Source organism: Tenrec ecaudatus, chromosome 7, assembly GCF_050624435.1.
Source record: "Tenrec ecaudatus isolate mTenEca1 chromosome 7, mTenEca1.hap1, whole genome shotgun sequence".
NCBI lineage: Eukaryota > Metazoa > Chordata > Mammalia > Afrosoricida > Tenrecidae > Tenrec > Tenrec ecaudatus.
In genome coordinates, this window is record NC_134536.1 from 136,541,354 (window position 1) to 136,564,536 (window position 23,183).

Below are 23,183 nucleotides of genomic sequence, written 5' to 3' on the forward strand. Positions count from 1 at the left end.
ATGGTCCCTGCACAGGAAATAAAACTTTTTCTTTTGAACTTGTCGGCGGTCTGGGTTGTTTTCTTCTGGGGACGGACAGTAGGCTTCAACATTTGGAGGTCCCACCAAGATCCTACTGCCACTGTCCGAGTCTGGTTGGAAAGGAGACCTCCTTTATAGGAGCGCTCTCCCCAGAACTAGGGGATTTCCGAAGAGATGTGCCTTCGCCCCAGTTCATTTGATTTGAGCAACCTCCTTTGGTAAGTGACTTGAACGGTGCACCTTTAGGGGTGAATTGTCAGCTGCACGGGGCATATGACAGTCGTCCAAGGCCCCAGGGAGAAGTTCGACCCTTTGGTGCAGCCACCACCCTATCAGGTTCCCAGGGGCCAAAAAAGAGGGAAATACTAACAACCCCTTTTTGAGTCCCCCCACACTAGGGCTGGCACGTCTTACCAACCCCCAGTAAGGACCACTCGGCAGCAGCCATTCTCCCCTTAAGACAAGCAGCCCCAACACTTGGGGAAGAACCCCGAGTCCCTTTCCTGGTATATGTCCCCTTTTCCTCCAGTGACTTGTATAATTGGAAGCAACAGAATTCCTCCTTTTCTGACAAAGCACAAGGTCTGATTTCTTTGCTAGAAACTGTTTGCCACACTCATCAACCCACCTGGGACGATTGCCAGCAACTTCTTCAGGTGCTGCTCACGTCAGAGGAACAGGAGCGCATCCAGAGAGAGGCCCAGAGGGCAGTCATTGGACCTGATGGGCAGCCAGCGGGCACTACCCACTTGAGAGAAGCCCTTTTTCCCACTGTGTGACCAATGTGGGATCCAAACTCCTCACAAGGCCGGGAAGCCTTGACCAGGTATCACCAGTTTCTTTTGCAGAGTCTCCGCAGAGCAGCCAGGAAACCTGCGAATTTATCTAAGGTCAGTGAGACTTTACAGGCTGTTACAGGAGAATCTCCAGCTGCCTTTTTAGAGCGGCTGATGGAAGCCTACAGGCTTTATACCTCTTTATACCTGGAGGCCCCTGAGAACAGGAGGGCAATAAATATTGCCTTTGTTACTCAGGAGGCCCTAGACACTAGAAAGAAATTGCAGAAGTTGAGAGGGTTTGAAGGGAAAAATCTTAATGATTTGGTAGAAGTGGCTCAGCAGGTGTATAACAACAGAGATGACCCCCACCAAGACAGAGACAAAAAAACTGGCTAAAATTTTAGTAACTGCCATGGGAGACTCAGAGGCTCAGGAAAGGGAAATCGTGGCCCACTCATAGATAGGCCATGGGCACCGCTGACCTCTGGGGAAGGATCAATGTGCTACTGCAAAAAGAAGGACATTGGAAAAATCAGTGCCCTGAACATCCCAGGAAAGGCGGATGAGCCACCACTAGAGAGGATGGGCCTCATCCTCACCTAGAAAAACCCAAGCGAGAGACAATCATGCTTGAAGAAGCTGAATGAAGGTGTCAGGGCTCTGTTTCACTTGGCCCCCAGGAGTCCAGGCTAACTCTCCAAGTAGGGGCCAGCCAGGAAATTTCTCGGTGGACACAGGGGCCACCTTCTCGCTTTTGAAAAAGACTACAGGCGCATTGTCAAAAGAAAGACTGTAATTACAGGGGCCACAGGGAAGACCCAAGCACACCCATGGAGAACGGCTAGAATAACAGATTTAGCACCAGTGACAGTTACACACTGCTTCCTGGTAACGCCTGAGTGCCCCTATCCCCTAATTGGTCAGGACTTATTACAGAAACTGGTGGGCACAATTACTTTCTTGCCTGCTGAGACCACTTTAACCCTTGAACCTGAAAACGCCCAGGTTGTGCTCACCGTTCCATTGTCAGAGGGATATGTGTTTTATCAAGGAGCAGAAGAGACCTCCTCAAAGGAACTTCTTGATAACTGGCTAAAGGATATTCCTTTTGTTTGTGCAGAGAACAACCTGCCAGGTCTTGCTGAACTTCAGGTGCCTGGGGTCGTACAACTTCTGAGCTCGGCCACACTGGTGAGCGTCAGGGAAAACCCTACTCCCTGGAAAGCACAGGTGGGTATTGCTGTTCACATATGCAGACCCAAAAGGACAGGCATTTTGGTGCCCTGCAAGTCCACATGGAATGCTCCCCTGCTGCCCATGCAGAAGCCAGGAACTGAGGACTTCCAAACAGTGCAGGATCCCGGAGAGGTAAATGCAAGGGTATAAACTGTCCACCGCACGGTACCAAACCCCGAGACCCTCCTGGGTACTATTCCGCCAAACCGAGTTTGTTATACTGTTTTGGACTTAAAGGATGCTTTCTTCTCCATTCCCTTGTCACCTATATGCAAGCCTATTTTCACCTTTGAGTGGACAGACCCCCAAGATTGGCAAACGGGGCAATTAATGTGGACTCGATTGCCTCAGAGTTTTAAAAATTCTCTGGCACACTTTGATGAGACTTTGAGTAAAGAGTTACAGGAATACAAGGAGGAACACCCCAAAACCCCCTTGCTCCAGTATGCAGATGACCTCCTCCTGGCCTCTGAAACCCTGGAGGAGTGCCAAAGGGCTACTGAGGACATGTTAATAGTCCTTGGCCCATTGGGGTACAGGGTATCTGCAAGAAAGGCTCAACTGTGTCCATAAAGCTGTACACCTAGGCTACCAACTGGAGGAGGGAAAACGGACCTTGTCCCCCAGCCCCACTGAGGCGATCCTCAAAATCCCAGTCCCTGAGACTAAGAGGCAGGTGCAAGAGTTTCTAGGAGCTGTGGGGGACTGTCCATTGTGGATTTGGGGATTTGCAGAAATAGCCAAACCCCTATATGCAAGTACTGGGGGAAAGGAAAAATTTTAAAAAATGGACTGAAGTAGAATAGAAAGCCTTTGAATCCTTAAAAAAGTCGCTCATATGGGCACCTTCTCTTGCCCTTCCAGACATAGAAAAGCCTTTCCAATTGTTTATACATGAGGCCGGAGGCACAGCAAAAGGAGTGCTAAATCAGAACTTGCGGCCATGGAAGAGACCTGTGGACTCTGGAGCTGCAGGATGGCCGAGCTGCATGCGAGCTGAGGCTGCCACCGCCATCCTACTTATAGAAGCCAGCAAGCTTACACTGGGACAGATATTGCTGTGGTGGGGACCTATGGTTGAGACTCTCCTAACAAGTCCTCCAGACCGGTGGATCTCGAACGCCAGGATTCTACAATGTCAGGTGCTGCTGCTCAATCTGCCGCAGATACAGTTTTTAAAACCCTCTGTCTTGAACCCAGCCACCCTATTGCCAGACATTGATGATCAAGCTCCAGTGCATGATTGTGTTGACATGTTAGACTCTCTTTCCAGTTACAGGCCTGACCTAAAAGATGTACCTCTTACATCAGTGGACTTGGAATTATATACGAATGACAGTAGCTATGTATTTGAGAACTCACATGTGTCCAGAGCTGCAGCGGTGACACGGGAAACCATTCTGTGGGCTCAGCCCCTGGACAGTCATGCTTCGGCACAAAGGGCAGAATTAATAACCTTACCAAAGCCTTGGAGTTAGCCAAGGATAAGGCTGTAAATATTTTTACAGACAGCAAATATTCGTTTGCTACTGCACATTCTCATGGGGCCTCGTACCAAGAAAGAGGGTTGCTGATGTCACAAGGTAAAGAGATGAAAAACAAAGAGGAAATTGTAAAGTTGCTGAAAGCTTTATGGCTCCCAAAGAGAGTAGCTATAATTCATTGTCGGACTCACCAAAAAAGGAAGTAGCCCTGAGATAACTGGGAATTCACTGGTAGACCAGGCAGTGAAAGAAGTGGCAAGGACCAATCCCCCTTAGGTAGTGGCTGTGACCATGCCGTCCCCGTGTTACAGCCACAACCTGCATACTCAGAAAATGATCTAAAGATAAGCCAAGAGCTGGCCTGCCAAAAAGACTGGGAGCATCCAGGGTGGCTGCTCCATCCTGATGGAAGAAGATTCATGCCAGAAGCTCTGGGAGAGATCTGATTCAAGGACTACATGAAGGTATGCACTCGGGATCCTCTCTAACTTGTCTCCGTTGCTCCTCGGGTGCTTTTACATACCCAGGCTTGGACACTGGGTGGCAGATGTCACCCACCGTTGCTTGCACTGTGCTCGGGTAAACAACCCCAGAAAGAAAAGGAGCAACCCCAACCATGAGCTCGAGGTAGTAGTCCTGGAGAATTCTGGAGGTTAGCTTTATGGATATCAAACTTAGAAAGTATGGCTACAGGTATTTGCTGGTGTTCGTGGACACCTATTCTGGATGGGTGGAAGCCTTCCCAACGAAGAAGGAACCCGCTGCCAATGTGTGTAAATTATTAGTAATGAAAATTGTCCCTAGATTTGACTTCCCACCACCTTGGGGTCTGACAGTGGCCCAGCATTCATTGCTCAAATTACTAACGTATTAGCAAGGCTTCTAAATATTAACTGGAAGCTCTACTGGGCTTATAGGCCCCAAAGTTCAGGGCAAGTAGAGAGAATGAACAGAAGCCTAAAGGAATTTTTGGTTAAGTTGCATTTAGAAATTGGCAAAAACTGGGTTGATCTTTTACCTTTTGCCCTACTTCGAGTCCGCTGCACTCCCCATGTGAAAAGCATGACCCCATTTGAATCTATGTTTCGTGAACCTCCCCAATCCTCCCAAGAGTGAAGGAAGTAGAAATAATGGAAGTCACTAATCGCACCCTCATCGAGTGCCTGCAGACTGTGCAGCAGGTGAGAGAGTCAAATCATCTGCTCCGACACCTTCATTTTGGGCCCAACTGAGGGAAAGGTGAAGAATCAGCCCACAACTTGCAACCTGGAGACTGAACGTGGGTAAAGAAGCACCAACCCGACACCTTACAACCTTACAAGGTGGACTGGCCCATAACCAGGTGATACTTACAACACCAACTGCTGTTAAAGCAGCGGGGAAGGGGGCGTGGATTCATTAGTCACAAGTAAAGAAAGCCCTCCCTGAGCATAACCTGCAAAGATGGACACTGAGAAAGACAGAAAACCCCTCAAAATTAAGGCTTTACAGAACATAATTGTTTTTGTCTGTCTGCATATCGCTGACAACACCCGCCGTTTTCCCCATCAACCACAAACACATCTGTGGACTGCTATTCGAACCTCCAGCGGGAAAAATGTAAACTCCTACACTGGATGTGACCCCCTGTTTTCTGCTTTGACTTGTGTGCTTTGTTTGAACCTGAGTTGCATGTAAAGATCATTGGCAGGCAGAGCTATAATAATTCCTACACCCCAAGGGCATGCTCTTGAATCTAAATTAAAAAAAAACAGAAATGATCATTTCTATATATGCCCGGCTGATGGACCCCCTAACTGCCAAGGGGAGGGACATGACCATTGTGCAGCTTGGGGTTGTGAAACTGTATCACCAAAAGGGTGGAAGCTTGTTAGAGAAGACCCTGATGTTACTTCCAAAAGAATGGAACTAAAGTCTGAGGGGTTTGATCCCGCTACTTGTACAGTTTCCAAATATAACCCAATGGATTCAAGCGCTATTAAGAACAAAAGTAGTTCACTGGGAAAACGTGGAGAATTCAACTTTATGTAAAAGATAGAGATCCTGGGACAGCTTTTACTATTCAGAAAAGTAAAATATGGCAACCTGCCATCCGTAACAAGGCCCAATCCTGGTGATAAATCCTGAAGAGCCACAGTTGGGTATCACTGAGATTCCTCTGCCGCACCCTCCAGACTCTTCAGTAACTTTCCCGTTGACTGCCAACCCAACTCAAAGGGCCCTTCCCATTCAGGAGCCACCTCAGGGTTCTGTGTTTGATACTCTGGATGCCGTATTCCAATTTATGAACTCAAATCCTAACCTCGCAGCTGATTGTTGACTTTATCTGAACCCTGCTTCCCCTTACTATGTAGGCACAGGTACAAATAGCACTATTGGTACAGAGTGTAATCACATTAAAAATGTTAGTAGGAAGGATTACATGAAGCCGCAGTCTGTAGGTGAGGTTAGAGTGGACGCAATTCTAGGCTCACTTTAAAAGATTTGCAAGGGCAAGGACTGGGTTTTTATTCATCTAATTATCCCTTTCATATATCATGCTATCGAGATTTTTGCCTTCAAGCTGTTCCTATTGAACCAAATGTTGATCCTTATTTGTTATCCGCTCTGATGGGTACGTGGGTTGCTTGTTCCACAGGACGAACACCCTGTCTCTTTCCCCCAGTATTAGCAGCGGATTCAGGTATTTGTGTACGAGTGTATGTTATTCCTCAAGTGTACCTGTATTCTGGTGAAGGAGGTAGGGGTCACTTTGGAATTTCTGGACGAGTTAAAAGAACCCCAATCTTGGTCTCATTGTTAGCAGGGATTGGGATTGCTGGGTCAGCTGCTTTAATACGAGGAAACTTAAACTATCAGACTCTGAGTCAGCAAATTGCGTTAGATTTACAGGGGTTAAAAAAACCGGTTTCCCATTTTGAAAGATCCTTCGACTCCCTTGTAGAAGTTGTGTTGCAAAACTGCCGAGGGCTTGACTTGCTCTTTTTGAAACAAGGAGTGTTGTGCATGGCATTGGGAGAAACTTGTTTTATGCAAACCATTCAGGAATCATTAAAGATAGTTTAGCCCTGGTTAGGAAAAGATTAGAGGAAAGAGACAAGAAAAGAAATGAAGGAACCAATTGGTTTGAAAAGCTATTTAATTGGTCACCCTGGCTAACTAGCCTAGTAACGGCCCTAGCCGGACCCCTAATCCTCCGCCTGCTAAGCCTCACATTTGGACCAATAATAACCAATAAGCTGGTGGCAGTCCTCACACAGAAAGTACAAGCCATAAAATGCTTAGCGCTGAGCCCACCATACACTGGGCTGGCTACTGCAGATTCAATGATTCGAACTTGGCTAAGGACAGGAGGGAATGTAGCAGCTCTGGGAGAAGCTTAAACAACCTTGACAAGAAAAGCCATGTTGAGCTGACAGAAGCCATCATGAACTGTCAATGAACTCGCTATGAACTATCAATGGACTAGCTGCCAGCAGGGAGGCAGGCTGTGCTGACAAGCGTAATGCACTGTACCGAAGGACATGCATGTTCAGAAGGCTTGGAAGAACTAAGAGCAGTTATTGTTCAGCTAAGAATGGCTAACCGCAAGATCCTGCTTCTGTACTCTGCTTGCGAACCTGCACATTGCAAAAGTATAAAAACCTTTGGAAAATTAGACAGGCCACCGCTCAGTCTCCTCTCAAAGAGGGCTGATGGTCCCTGCGCAGGAAATAAAACTTTTTCTTTTGAACTTGTCGGCGGTCTGGGTTGTTTTCTTTCTGGGAACAGAGAGTAGGCTACAACAAGAGAATGTATTAGTTTTCACTCGCCGCTGTAACAAGTTACCATAAACTTGTGGCTCAGGACAACAGAAGTGATATTGTACAAATCCAGAAGTCAGAAGTTTTCAGTGGCAGGGGAGCATTGCTTCTGTGGGTGGTAAAGAAGTGTGTTCTTGCTCTTTTCCACCTGTAGAAGGCTGCCTTCATGTCTTGCCCTTTTCTCTTTATCGCTCCAACCTCTGCTTCCATAGCTCTGTCTCCTCCTCCGACCCTCTGACTTTTGCCTTATGAAGGCCCAGGTGATTAAAGTGGTCCCACCCACGTAATCCAGCATCGTCTCCTCAGCTCAAGAACCTTAATTTAATCACGTCTGAATTCCATGTGGCCATGGGAGGTAACAGAGCCACAGGTCCTGGGGTTTAGGAAGAGGAATCTTTGGGAGGCCATTATCCGGGCCACCACGGAGAGCCTAGTGGCAACTGAACACGTGAAATGTGTCTCTTTCGAATTGAGATGTGCTTTAAGGGTGAAATTCATACCATAACTTTCAGACTTACATGAATGAGAACGCAAAATACCTCATTAATAAAATTTAAATTACACAAATGAACAGGAAAGGAGAGAGAATGGAACATATCCTGGCTTACCAAGCCCCTAGGACGATATTCTTACTCAGAGCAGCCAATGTACAGAGAGAACTATAGGGTTGGCCCCACAAGACATGAAGTCCCTCACTGACCCATAGCATTACGTGGGACAACAATGCAGACACTGCAGGAATTGTGTCCTAACTGACCCCACCACAACGAGTGAAATGCTAAGGGTGTGCAACAGAGCAGCAAGGGGAGCAGAACAATGAAGTCCTCTGGGAATGCCAAAAATAGACTTTGGGGCCAGAGTGTGGCACCCCATCAGACTCAACCCGAAAACACTCCTAGAGGTCAACAAACAGACCTTGTACGATTTATAGGCTTTTTCGGTCTTTGATTTTGGTGTTGTTGTTTGTCTATTGTTATTTTGCTGTCTTGTTTTTGTGTTTATTAGTATCTCTGAATGTCTATCTTGGTAAGATAGGCGGGATAAACAATCTGAAGGAGAATTCAACGGACTGGTGGTTCTAGGGCATATGGGAGAGGGAGAGGCTGGAGGGGGGGGGGCGGGGGACATGAAGTGGGTGTTGATAAACCCTGGGACAAAGGAACAACAAGTGATCTAAAATCAATGGTGAGGAGGGTGTAGGAGGCCTAGTAGGGCTTGATCAAGGGCAATGTCACTGAGAGGAATTTCTGAAACCGGAATGAAGGCTGAGCATGATAGTGGGACAAGAAGAAAGTAAGAGGAAATAGAGGAAGTAACTAGGAGCCAAAGGGCATTTATAGAGGTCTAAATACAGGCATGTGCATATGTAAATATATTTATATAAAACAATAGGGAAATAGATCTATGTGCATATATTTATATGTTAAGTATTAAAGTAGCAGACAGACATTGGGCCTCTCCTTAAGTACTCCCTCAACACAAGAACACTCTGTGCTACTAAACTGGCATTCCATGATACTCAGCTTCCTGACACGATTGCTGAAGACAAAGTGGGTGCATTAGTGAATATAGTGAAGCAAGCTGATGGTGCCCGGCTATCAAAAGATATAGGGTATTAAAGGGGTATTAAAAATGTGAGATAAACAAGCAGCCATCTAATTGAGAATCAACAAAGTCACATGGAAGAAGCACACCAGCCTGTGTGATCATGATGGGATCAGGCATCAAAGACCCAGAACAAAAAATCATATCAATGTGAATGAGGGAGTGTGTAGAGTGAAGACTCAAATCCCATCTGTAGACAATTGGACATCCCTTACAGAAGGGTCGCAGGGAGGAGACGAGCCAGTCAGGGTGCAGTATAGCAACGGTGAAACATACAACTTTCCTCTAGTTCTTTAATGCTTCTCCCCTCTCCCCCCACTATTATGACTCCAATTCTACCTTACAAATCTGGCTAGACCAGAGCATGTACACTGGTACAGATAAGAGCTGGAAACACAGGGAATCCAGGACAGATAAACTCTTCACAACCAATAATGAGAGTAGCAATACCAGGAGGGTAAGCAATACCAGGTGGGGGAGTAAGGGGGAACTGATCACAATGACCTACATATAACCCCCTTCCGGGAGGACAAACAACAGAAAAGTGGGCGAAGGGAGACATTGGTCAGTATAAGACATGAAAAATAATTATAATTTATAAATTATCAAGGGTTCATGAGGAGGGAGGGTAGTGGAGGGAGGGGAAATATGAGGAGCCGATACCAAGGCTCAAGTAGAAAGCAAATGTTTTGAGAATGATGATGATGGCAACATATGTATAAATGTGCTTGACACAATGGATAGATGTATGGATTGTGATAAAAGCTGTTTGGGTCCCCAAGAAAATGATTTTTTTAAAGAAAGAAAAATAAACCAGTTATTTAAAAGAAAAAAAAATCAAGATGAAAGTTCTCTTTCCAAAATAAACATTTTGCTATTTACCAGGGGTGGGAGAGAGGGCAGAAAGGGGAAATAATAGGCTAGACTTCCAGGCGTCTTCAAACTATGGCCCGCAGGGTGTGTTTGCCTGGTTTGTTTTTTTACTTATAACAATCCACACATCAGTTGTCTCAATCACATTATCTTTTAAGTGAACTTTTCATGAACTTTTTGAAGTGCCCTTGTATATCCATTAAGTACAAGCCGAATCGACAATGTGATTGCTAATATGATTACATACAGAAAGATAACTGAACTAAGTATTGGAATCTACAATATATATTGTTTCAATTTTATTACTGATTTTTATCTAGATCACTTGATACTTCTAATCACATTAAATCTATATATCAAATTGAAAAAATGTGAATATCGAGTATGTATTGAAATAATATTTAGATTTCTTTTTTTTTTTAACAATTTATTGGGGCTGATACAATTCTTTTCACAGTTCATACATATACATACATCAATTGTATAAAGCACATCTGTACAGTCTTTGCCCTAATCATTTTCTCTTTTCTTCTTTTACATTTTATTAGGGACTCAAACAACTCTTACCACAATCCATACATATACATACATCAATTGCATAAAGCACATCCATACATTCGCTGCCCCAATCATTCTCAAGGCATTTGCTCTCCACTTAAGCCCCTTGCATCAGGTCCTCTTTTTTTTTTCCCCCCCTCCCTCCCCTTTCCCCCCTCCCTCATATGCCCTTGGTAATTTATACCTCGTTATTAATATTTAGATTTCTTTTGGAAGACACTGGGTTCAGTAAAATATTTAACTCCAATGACTGTCACTCTGAAATAGTTTTAGATGTAATGATTGGGAAGTTTAAAAATAGCCGGTGGCTCACATTGCATTTCTCTTGGATAGCATCACCCAGCAGGCTCCGAAAGGTCTCTCTGAATTCTTGGGTGGCTTTCTGTGACCTGACCCCTCTTACCCATTGCATCTCTTTCCAGTAACTGCTCCAATTTAGGAAGAATAGTAAGCTGAAGTGTTTGCATTAAGAGAATTAAGTGCTCAGATGGATAACAAAAGCCTTTCTTCAAATTCAAACCCAATTTACTGCCGTGAAGTTAACCCTGACTCAGAGCTGATGCTACAGGACAGAGTAGAATTGCCCTTGTGTGTTTTTCAGGCTGTCGCTTTTCATAGGATTAGAAAATCTCATCTTCTTTTGCCAAGCGGCTAGTGGTTTCAAACTGCTGACTTTGAGGTTAACAGCCCAACACATAACCACTATGCCACCAGGGCTCCTGGTACTCTAATACTAGAAGGGGGAAGAAAGGGGAGGCAGAATCACCTCCATCAGTGTCCGCAGAGACAGACTTTGTGCATATGGAAGAGAGAATACAAGAATCATTATGGGGAGTCAACTCAGACACACATGGGGAAAGACTTGAAATATAGTCCATCTCTACTTCTTCCCCTTGGTAGGGCTTTCTAGCAGTTCTACTCTCTCCTATAGGATAGCCTAGTTAGAATCAACTGGATAGCAGTAACAGCAGGTAAATATATTTACCTAACATGCCAAATGTATTCTGATAAGTATATCTCTTTAATCACCTGAAAATATATTCTTCCACAGAAAAAAAACGTGAAGAAGAAAGCACGTGACCGCATTGTTTATGCACCTAAAGAAGTGTTGAGTGCTCTCAATGTAACAAATTGTTGCAAACCCCTGCAGGTTAAATACAGTCTTCAGAAGGCATACTTGTCCCAACTTGTCAGCTCCTGTCGGGTTTCAGCCATGTCAAGGAACCCAGGTAAGGGATTGTTTTTTATTAATCTAAGATAAATACCCTTTAGCATGCATTTTTCTTGGGGTGGGATGTAAAATTAGACATTAAATGGATTATTTTTAAATGAACTTTAAGAAGCTAGTAATCAATCCGTTAAAGTTACTAGGTGGTACAAATCTAAAACTGACTATGCTGTGGCAATACGTTAATCTTTACTAACTCCTCCACCATTGCTTTGACAAGTAATTAAGGTTTTCTCAACTTGACTAAAGTAGATCAAGACCATCGTTGAATAAAACGTCGTCTTTAACTTGGACCTACCAACGGCCGCGCTGTTAAGAGGGGGACGTTCAGATGGGGCGCCTCTTGATTTTGCCAACAGACGGATGAACATGAAGGAAGAACTTGAAACTTTGGTTTTGCCAAAATAAGTGCCTTCTAAAGGCCCCAGAATGCTAGAAAACGAAAGCGGTATGGTTGGAACGGCATTAAATTGATGAGGTTTATGGTTGAGGATTATGAAAAGTAACCGCAAATTAATTATCCAATGAGTCTCTTGTCTCATCACCAAATGTGATGTCCAATTCCTAGAAAGAACACAATGGGCTAAAATTTTGAGTTTTTGTCCGTGCAGGTACCAGGATTTCGTTAACTCTGAAATCCTGCCAGTCACGACACCTTTTATTATTATTTTTTAGATTCAAAAAATGTAGATCGACATCACGTACCATAAGGTTCGCCCTTCTAAAGTGGCTGCTAGTATATTCACAAAGTCGTGCGACCATCACCACTGTTTTCTGCTGCTTGTTCCGACTCCACCGCGGCCGTCTGAATAACCGCTCTGTCCAGTGTCATCCACGGAATTGTTCTGTTGGGTCCACCGTTGGCGGGCACGGCGTCAGCCCATCTTGCTGAGGGCCTTCCTCTTTCCCAATGCCCCGCCGCTTTACCGAGCACCATGTGCCCCCGCCCTTTCCCAAGCGCGATGCCCTTTTCCGTTTGCCGCTGTTGGTATTTTATTGCCAACCTCTCCAGTGTTTCAGCCATGCTCTTTATGCCGCTGGTTGGTACCGTGCAGGTGCCCCGTGGGTTGCAGCATTGATCTAGAATGCCTTTCCTATCGTTTCAGTTCATTAGCAGGGGCGGGGTGGGATGGCTCCCACGTTGTGTTGGGGAAGGGCCCAGCCTACAAGGTTGTTTTCATGTCCAGGACGCTCCAAGACCGCTAACACTTGGTGGATGGGGATGCCTACAGGGTAGCCGCCACGAGCTCATTTCCTTTGCACCGTGCCTGGCTCAGAGGCCTGGGTTGCCTTGTACGGGAAGAGAGTGCGGAGTTCAGGAGGGGTGTGCACCCTGACGGGGTCGGGGTGGGAAGATCTCGAAGTTGTTATTGGAGAGGGAACGAGAGCAGTGCGCGCGGCTCCTGGCTCCGCTTCCCGCCGCCACGCACTGTGTGTGCTTCCCATTGGTCACAGCCAGGCCACGTGACATCTGACGCCGAAAGCGGACTTAGGGGCGGGCGGGGGCGGGGACTTAGGGGAGGGGCGAGGACTTAGAGGCGGGCGGGGGCGGGGTCGGGGACTTAGAGGCGGGCGGAGGCGGGGACTTAGAGGCGGGCGGGGGCGGGGACTTAGGGGCGGGGGGCGGGGACCTAGGGGAGGGTCGGGGACTTAGAGGCGGGCGGGGTCGGGGACTTAGAGGCGGGCGGGGGCGGGGACTTAGAGGCGGGCGGGGGCGGGGACTTAGGGGCGGGGGGGCGGGGACCTAGGGGAGGGGCGGGGACTTAGAGGCGGGCGGGGGCGGGGACTTAGAGGCGGTCTGGGGCGGTGTCTTAAGGGCGGGCGGGGGCGGGGACGCATGGGCGGGCTCCCCGGAGGCGTGGAGGTCATGCAGAGGTCGTCCGGAGGCTCTCCACTACAAACAAACAAACAAACAAACACTGGCGCCAGGAAGGACCCCACCTGGCGAAGCTCTGGAATCCCCAATTAGGGGAGCCCCTTCTTTGCGCGGGGGCTCGTTTCCCGGACTGTGAACACCGACGGCCAGTGAAAAGTCACCAGCCATGCGTGGACTGGCAAATGCCTCATTGAAGCCAACGTTGGGGAAAATCCACCCACATAAACCTGACCTTTAGAGGGAAAAAATACATACTTTTTGTATGAGCAATTTAAAGCTCTCTTTTTCTTTAAAAAAAGGCGTGGTGGCGCAGTTGTTAAGTGGCCTGTGAGGGCAGTTCTGCTCCGAGTGGCTTTGTTTGAGTGGGAATCAGCTAAAAGTCAATGGATTGGGTGGTTGGTTAAGTGGGGGAGGGGGTTGTGGGGAGTCCAGGAAACCGCTCTTAGGCTTCACTTATGGGAAGCTAGGTCTCTGAGTGGGAACTGACCCCAGGTGGTGAGGACTTTAAAAATTTTTTTTGAGGCAATCCTGGGAGTCCTGGAGGCGCAGTGGGTTGCTCACCTTGGGCTTCTAAGCTGCGAGATCAGCAGTTCAAATCCATCTGAAAGATGAGGCTTTCTACTTTCCAGGAAACCCAAAGGGCAGTTCTACTTTGCCAGGAGTTGCTATGAGTCAGAACGGACTTGACAGTGAATGCGTAGAGAGGAAAATGAAGAAAGCAAAAGATTTCCTTGCCCACTATCACTCTGTAGGGGTGGTGTGACAAGGACTAAGCATGTATGATTCATTATTGATGGTAAAGGTGGAATAGATACGGGATGCGCCTATCCAGTATAAATGTGATATGCGTCTGTAACCAGCAGGCAATAGAAAGTCTGGTTGGTCAGCTTTCTCTCTTTGAGAGCGCTCGCCCACTGCTGAGGAGCCCTGGCCGACCACAAGGTCAGCAATTCAAAACCAATAGCCACTGCGGGGCTTGAGTGCTGGGCTGCTCATCAAAAAGCAGGCATTTGGGAAGCACGAATTCTTCCAAGACAGTGGTTCTCATCCTGTGGGTTGAGACCCCTTTGGCGGGGCTCGAACGACCCTTTCACAAGGGTCTCCTAATACATCCTGCATATCAGCTATTTACATGATGATTCATAACAGTGGCAAAATGACAGTTATGAAGTAGCAACGAAAGTAATTCCAACATGAGGAACTGTATGAAAGGGTCTCGGCTTTAGGAAGGTTGGGAACCACTGTTCCTAGGGAAAACGAGGTGGCCGTCAGCTTCCGGTGAGATGTATTGCTGTTAGTGCCGTAGAGGCGGTTCTGACTCACCGCGAATCCTTTGTACAACAGAGCGAACCACCACCCTGCCCTGCGCAGCCTCGCAGCTATTGTTACCTTGGCGTCCATTCTTGAAGCCACCGTGTCATTCCAGCTCGCTGATGGTCTTCCTCATTCTTACTGCTCTATTGTACCGAGCATGATGCCCTTTTCCAGAGACTAGTGTCTCCTGATAACAGATCCAAAGTATGTTAGACACAAACTTGCCGTCCTTGCCTCTAAGGAGCATTCTGGCCGTCCTGCTTCCAGGACAGATCTGATGGTTCTTTCAGCGGTCCCTTCCCTGGGACTTCCAATATTCTTTGCCGGCATCATAGTTCAAATGCACCGATTTTTCTTTAGTCCCACGTTCACATGTGTATGAAGCAATTGAAAATACTAAGGCTTTAAAAATTAATAAATGCATTAAACTAAAAAAAATAAAACTCATTAATTCAATAAAAAAAAAAAGAAAATACTAAGGCTTGGGCCACGCACACCTTACTTAGTCCTCAAAATAATTAGTATTTTTGCTTTCCAACACTTTAAAATAGTCTCGGACAGCAGTTTTACCCAGTGTTATGTGCAATTTTCTTGGTTGACTGCTCCTTTTAAGAGCATTGATTGGGAGAGCTGGGCTGCTCGGGCAGGAGGATAAAAAAAAAAAAAGAGCATTGATTGTGGATCCAAGCAAGATGAAATCCTTGACAACTTCAATCTGTTTTCCATATATCATGATGCTAACCACTGGATTCTTCCTCCAAGGGAGGAAGAATTTCAGCTTCAGAAAACCATGGGGCTAGTTCTGCCCTGTCCTCCAGGGTCACTATTAGTTCACATAGACTCATGACCTTGATCTGTAACGATTGCAGCCCAGGGAGGCAGGAGGGAGCTTAGAACTGATTGTGATGGTGTATATACAACTCTTTAAAAGGTGGTTTATCTAGGGAAGTGTATGATATGTGAATATTATATCAAGAACACTACTAAAAAACTACTAAAAAAAGGGAAGAAACCAAACTTAAATCATGGTTACCATGGGTGAAGGAGGAAGAGTTTTTGATTAGGGGGCACTGAGCTTATATTAATGGAGGTGGAATAATTTGGAAAAGAATATCAATAATGGTTGAACAACATGAAGAGGATCATCAATGGCACCGGATTATACATGTTGAAGTGGTTGTTGGATTGGAGAATGTTTTGTTGCGTCTGTTTGTGCCACACACACACACAGCTTGCGGCCTTGGAAATGGTTTGGAGCAGTTCCACTCTGTCTGGCTTTAAAGGGTCCCAGGGAGTTGGAACCTACCGGGCACCAATGTGTGTTAGGCGCAAGGATGCCAACGATGGACCAAAGCAGCCCCTTCTTTGTGGGGCATGCAGTCTGGTAATGGAGGCAGATAAGAGGTAGTCCCACACGAAGAGTGTCATGTGACGTGGTGAGTGCTAAGAAGAGGTGCAGATACATCTCGAATGAAGGTTGGATCTCGTGAGGAGGTCTGAGAAGGCTGCCCACACAATGTTACCCTGGATCGAGAACTGAAGGAGTTAATGGAGCTAGAGGTTGCAGGTGGAGGAAGCAGGTTATATAAGGGTGACCTGGAACCCGCCCCCCACATACCCAGCTGCCCCACACCTTTCCTATCCTCTTCCAGTAACTGCCCTCTCCACTGTGAGACTTCAGTCTTACTTTTCACTTCTCAGAGGACACTCCTCAATTCCGCATTTTTAAAGAGGACCGTGCTGGAACCTCCTGTTACTGTCATTGGCAGTGCTAGCATATCTCCACCCATTTAATATGCATCGTATATTATGTTTGAGATGATGAAAGGGTTACAACTAAAGGTAGATTAGATCCCACGAGGCCTAAAAGTGCTGCAGGCATTTAAGGTGATGAGAGAATCGTGTGTTGGGCTCTTGTCGTGTAATTCTGGTCAGTTTTCTGATTTCCTTTGGCTATTTCAGCTAGTGACTAATCTCAACCACTTCAACAACCCCCTGGTTTCTCAGCAGATAACCGAGTCTACTTGATGCTCAAAACTGAAACCATGAGGGGAAGGAACCTGAGTCTCCTCCCGGTGCTCCAGATGTCCCCGTAAGATCACCCATTAACCAGCTGCCTCAAAGGAAGAGGGGACCCCTCTCTTGTTCAAAGCACATCTTTTCTCAGGTTTCGTTCCTCTTAGGTCCTCTGGGATTTTGCCTTAATTTTGCCCCTACTGTAGCTTCCATTTTATATCACTCCTCTCTGGCTCCTTCCCCTCAACCCACAAACCTGCATATCACAAGCATTCCAATTTAGAAAATCCTTGCAGTGAATGCCTGTCGAGTTGGAAGAGCAGTGTACTGGGGTGAACAGTGACGCCCCTAAATTCATGCCCACCCCTGGACCCAACTGCCTATCTCCAGAGCTCCATTCAGAGTAGGGACTCAATGAGACAGAGGAGGGCGTGTAGTTAGGGGAGTGCTGCAGGGACATGAACTAGAGAGCTGACCTTCTGGCCACTGACACTGTCATGGAGTTGATTCCAACTCACAGCAACCCGTTAGGGCAAAGTCTAACTACTCCTTGGGGTTCTTGAGGCTGTGAGTCTTACAGGAGTAGACACAGCACCTTTCTCTTGCTGGATCGCTGGAGGGTTTGAACAACTGACTTTGAGGCTGGAAGCCCAAGGAGTAACCCACTACACCACCAGGGATCCTGCCTTTCTGGCTCTAGGCCTTTAAACTGGGGACACCAACATCTGTACAGAAAACTTCACCTTTCTACTAGAGGAAAAGGGCCTGGGTGTTTGTTTGTTTTGCCAGGAATCTGTGCTGCATGTAGTGTGCTGGGAGTACACAAGGTACCAAATGATGCGACCGATCCCCATGAAGCTTCCAGGTCATGGCAGAGCCCTCTCTGCCAGTGTCTGGGTTTTAGTGAGCAAGGTGGATGCGATACTGATATTGACGATCATTTGTCTGGTTGCAGGGAAGAGTCAAGACGTATTCCTGTCATCTCCAGAAAGAGGTGGTTTCTGATGAAGTTGCTTATGAACAGAGCTAAATTTGGAGGGTTCATGTGCTGAAGTAGTTCTGGGGGTGGGAGTGGGGGCAAGGCAATATTTCTTTTTTATTTTTGGGGTCTTGGTTTCTTTCTGGGTGTCTGATCCATTCCTCTCAATCGGCTGCTCTCCCCTCACTCTCTTCTGAATGCTTAGTTTCCTTTCATCATTTGACTGGCAAATGGCTTTCACTTGTCCAGGGCCCCAAGCAGTCCTGTGGCTATTATTAATTCACAATCCCATGACAAGCTATTTACCCACTCTAATCTACTTGGGGAGCTTTGAAAAACAAACAAACAAACAAGACGATTTACTTTTCATTGGTTGGGAATTTGAAGAGCTTTCCTGGGGATTCCAGGGCTGAACCAAGTCTGAGAACTTTAACTTTTCCACCTGTAACTTGGGTCATCCCCTCCCGGGTGTCATTGAAAGGGTGTAGCAGATAATGTGCCTGGCATTCGGGATGTTAGTTATTCAGATTTTTGTAGTAGCCTCTGAAAGCATTCTCTGCCTTTAAGTCTTACCAGCCTCTCCGGTGATGCGCAGGGAGATAGCTGGAAAGCAAAAAGTAATCCTGTTCTTTCCTGCATAAAAGCCTTCAGTAACTTCCCTGTGCCCCCAAATAGAGTCCAATACTGTGCCTTCATGATTTTATGATTGCCTAAGTCTCTCAGCACCACTTGCCTTTCAAATAACCCTCCTTAGAGTGTATGGATACACTCTCACTGCCCATCCCTGGAGCGTGCCTCTGCTCACTTGCTCCCTGGCCTGGATGCCCTCTTTTCCACTCTCTCCTCCGTGTTCATCCCTCCACCCTCCCAGCTGTCCCTCTCCTGGATCAGGCTTATTCATCCCGCAAGATACTGTTTTCTTGGAGATTCCTTTCTTGACTCGGCAAGGGAGGGGCTAAGTCCCTCCTCTGTGCAAAGGATGCTCTTACTAACTTGTTACATTGTAATCTGTGGCTTTACTTCAACAGCAGACTCTTTAAGGACAAGGCTTATTCTTTGGGTAAAATGCCTGACAAACCAAAGATCTTTTTTTTTTCCTTTTAAAAATCATTTTATTGGGCGCTCATACAGGTATTCTCACAATCCATCCATACACCCATTGTGTCAAGCACATTTGTACATTTGTTGCCATCATTTTCAAAACATTTTCTTTCTACTTGAGCCCTTGGTATCAGCTCCTCATTTTTCCCCCTCCTTCCCCAACACCGCTCCTTCAAGAACCCTTGATAATTTATAAATTATTATTATTTTGTCATGTCTTACACTGACCGATGTCACCCTTCACCCACTTTTCTGTTGTCCATCCCCCAGGGATGGGATTATATGTAGATCCTTGTGATTTGTTCCCCCTTTCTATCCCACCTTCCCCTTACCCTCCGGTATTGCTACTCTCATTATTGGTCCTGAAGAGTTTATCTATCCTGGATTCCCCGTGTTTCCAGCTCTTATCTGTACCAGTGTACATCCTCTTGTCTAGCCAGACTTGCAAGGTAGAATTGGGGTCATGATAGTGGTGGGAGGAAGCAGTAAAGAACTAGGGTAAAGTTGTGTATTTCATCGTTGTTACACTGCACCCTGACTGGCTCGTCTCTTCCCTGAGACCCTTCTGTCAGTGGATGTCCAGTTGCCTACAGATGGGCTTTGGGTCTCCACTCCGCACTCCCCCTCATTCACTATGACATGATTTTTTTTTGTTCTTTGATGCCTGATACCTGATCCTATCGACACCTGGCGATCACAGAGACTGGTGTGCTTCTTCCATGTGGGCTTTGTTGCTTCTGAGCTAGATGGCCGCTTGTTTACCTTCAAGTTTTTAAGACCCCAGTCACTATATCTTTTGATAGCTGGGCACCATCAGCTTTCTTCACATTTGCTTATGCATCTGCTTTGTTTTCAGCGATTGTGTTGGGAAGGTGAGCATCATGGAATGCCAGGTTAATAGAACAAAGTATTCTTGCATTGAGGGAGTACTTGAGTAGAGGCCCAATGTCCATCTGCTACCTTAATAATTAAGATATAAATATATGCACATAGCTCTGTTTCCCCATCCTCATATATAAATATATTTACATATGTAAATGCCTGTATTTAGGCCTCTATAAATGCCCTTTGCCTCCTAGTTCTTTCCTTACTTTCCTCTTGTCCCACTCTCATGTTCAGCCTTCATTAGGGTTTCAGTAATTCCTCTTGGTTACATTGTCCTTGATCAAGCCTTACCAGGCGTCCTACATCCTCTTCGCCATCGATTTTGGATCACTTCAAACCAAAGACGTTTAATGTCTGTTGACATGAATTTGTTTTCTCCAAGAAGCTGCTCTTACATCTACTTTAGGCCACTTTTATTTCTTTATCCTCTGTATTCCTAAAGTGCTTGGGAAGGGCTTCATCATAACCAGTGGGTTGTAAGTACCTGAGGACAGAAACCATGTCTTTCTTCCTCAGACGCTCCACAAAGCACTCACGGTGTAGCTTAAAAGCAAGGAAAATAGGTACACATGTTAAATGGAAAAGCCCATTTAAAAACCTGCATGCTGACTTAATAGCCACAAGGCACGTTTTTTGATATAACAGCCACAGATATTGCGAACCTAATGGTGAGGATGGTGCAGGACTGGACAGTGTTTCATTCTGTTGTGCACAGAGCCGGCTCAACGGCACCTGGCAGCAACCACAACAGCAACAGCATTTATGGAACAGAGCCCTTGCTGTGTGGCCCGTGTGAGGGAGGGTCAGAATTCTTAATTCAATTGTCGCTGGAGGTTAAAAACTAATGGTCAAGGGAATTGATTACAGGAATCTACACATAGCCTCGTCCCTGGGGGAGGGACAGCAGAGAAGAGGGCAGGGGGAGACGGCAGACAGTGTAGAAGGCAAATGTTTTGAGGATGATGGCAACAAATGTACATATGTTTTTGACACAATGTATGTATGGATTGTGATAAGAATTGTAGGAGCTCCCAATAAAATGATTAAAAAACAAAACAAAACTAATGGTCAATTCAATTGTTGGGAAAAAACAAAAACCAAACCAAATCAACTGCCATGAAGCCAATTCTGAGGCTCAGCCCTGTTAGAGGGACAGGGCAAACTGCTTCCTGGGGTCTCCAAGGCTATAGACCTTCGTGGGAGGGCAGTGCCTCAACTTTCCCCTCAGACACCGGTGGGTTTGAACTGCAGACCTTGAAGTTAATAGCCTAATGTGTACCCTACTATTGTCACCAGGGCTCTTAGTATTGGGAAATTTTTTTTGGTAAATGATTATGGTAAAATATAGATGATAAAATTTTCACCATTTTAATCCACTTGAAGTTTATAAATCAGTGGTTCTGAGTCAGCCTGGACTCAATGGCAGAGCTTTTGGATGAATTTAGTGGCACAAGTGATAATTCACATTTTGTACTACCTTCATCGCTGCCTGTTTCCACAAGCTTTTCATCACTCCAAAGAGAAACTCAGTACCCACTAAGCTACAACCTTGGACAACTTCTAAGTATGTTTGGAACAACTTAGGTATATGAATCTACTTTTTCAACTCTAAACTTTATGAAGTCAGAATCAACATTTCCTAGAGCAAAATTAGTATCTAAATGGAGATATGCTTGAAGTATAAAATACCTGCTGGATTTCAAAGACTTGGGGATGATAAAAGAATACAAGATATCATGAATAATTTTAAATATTGATCACAAAGGATAATATGTTGACTATAATGGATTAAATAAAATACATCATTAAAATTTTACCCAATTTTCCTTTTTTTGAGATGTAGTTACTAAAAAATTTAAAGTTACATATGTGATATGAGTTATATTTTTATTGGGCAGAGCTGATGTATTCTTATGCAAGGCTTTTGGATGATGATTATAATGATGGAATTTTATCCCCATCGTAGCCGAAGACAGTTTAAAGTCACTAGTGGTAAGAGATGATCTCTTTTGAACTCCTTCCTAATGAATTTGCCTTTCCAACCCAAAGGGAACAGTCTTGGCCAGAGCCCTGACCAGGAGGAGCTCATCTACAAGGTGGCCTTGCAGCTGAGGTACACTGGGGACAGCATGGACCATGAACTGGCTCAACAGGTGAGTCTTCTATTTTCTCAGGCAGCACCCACCAGAGGAAAGCGCCAACACCACAATGGCTGCCCAGGGGTGGGCTGGCCAGGAATGATCAGAACCCAGGTCTAAATTTCCAAATGTAAGCTCCAAATACGGTGAAAGTCAGTTAAAGCCAGTATTTGCTCTTACTCTTGCCACTCAAATCGTGGTCCTCCCACCAACAGCACTTGCTATCCGGCATCCAATCTGATGTGCAAAGGTTTGGCCCCCAGCTCACACCTTCTAAAGGAAATCGACTTTGTTAACCAGACCTCCAAACAGGTTTATTGTGGTTTAACCCCTTGCTGAGAATTTGCCTCTCCACCGCAGATCTACTGAATCAGAACCTGCAGTTGTATAAGATCCCCTGAGAGTACGCTTATAGCATGCTTTCTTGTCCAGCTGCAGATTCAGAATCCCTTAACCATTCTACTACCAGGGCTCTGGCCTGGGAATCAAGTATTTTAAAATCTACCCAGGTGAAGTCAGAGTCTCCCACCTCTGTCTTAGATTGTGGTCATTTATCTTTGATACACACCTAAGCATTATGATCTGACCCCTTGTGTTAGTCTAGGTACATTAGAGAAAAAAATCCAGAGAAACTCAGATGTATAAGAGAGAGTTTTTTTTTATAAAGGGCAAGTGCATATCAAGAAAACATCCCAACCCAGTTCTGCCCAAGCCCACAAGTCCAACATTAACCCATATGTCCAACACCAACCCACAAAGTCCTCCTCCATCTCACAAAACACATGCAATGATGCTGACTGCAGGAGGAAAGCCGAGTCAGTGAGTGTTTAAACATCTCAGCGCTGGCAGGGTCTCCACATGGCTGCTCCAGCACCCAGGACTGCATCGGGGTAGGTCCATGTGGCTTCTTGGGGATGTCTTGCAGAAAGTGAATTTTGCCAACTGAAGCAGGGAACTGCTAAGGCAGCTGCACCCTGGTGTGACCATCACAAAGCAAGAAACCTGAGAACTAGAAAGATGAGGCTCACTGAGCCATTTATCCCTCCGCCCTTCAATTAACTCCACATGCGTTCATCGGCCAGGTTGGCACAACAGACTTTAAATATCTCACCCTTACCCTCCCTATTTTCCCAGATTAACAGGAATAATAAGGCAAGAATCACAATTATCTGAAAAATCTATATAGTACTGCTTCTTGAGAGAGATGAAATCCATCTTCAACTTAGTTTTCCTCCCAAATAGCCGGTGGTAGGCAGCAGAGGTAATGATCCCAGGGACTCTGTAGGA

General features: G+C 45.8%; 1 protein-coding gene across 1 annotated transcript; it reads left to right on the plus strand.

Moving 5' to 3' along the window:
* Positions 1–3,978: 3,978 nt before the first annotated feature.
* PXT1 (peroxisomal testis enriched protein 1) lies at positions 3,979–22,265 on the plus strand. Its single transcript, XM_075553805.1, has 5 exons — positions 3,979–3,984; positions 11,411–11,588; positions 11,846–11,850; positions 21,786–21,911; positions 22,257–22,265. Exons 1-5 carry the CDS (start codon positions 3,979–3,981, stop codon positions 22,263–22,265), a joined length of 324 nt encoding a protein of 107 aa, XP_075409920.1.
* Positions 22,266–23,183: the final 918 nt, after the last annotated feature.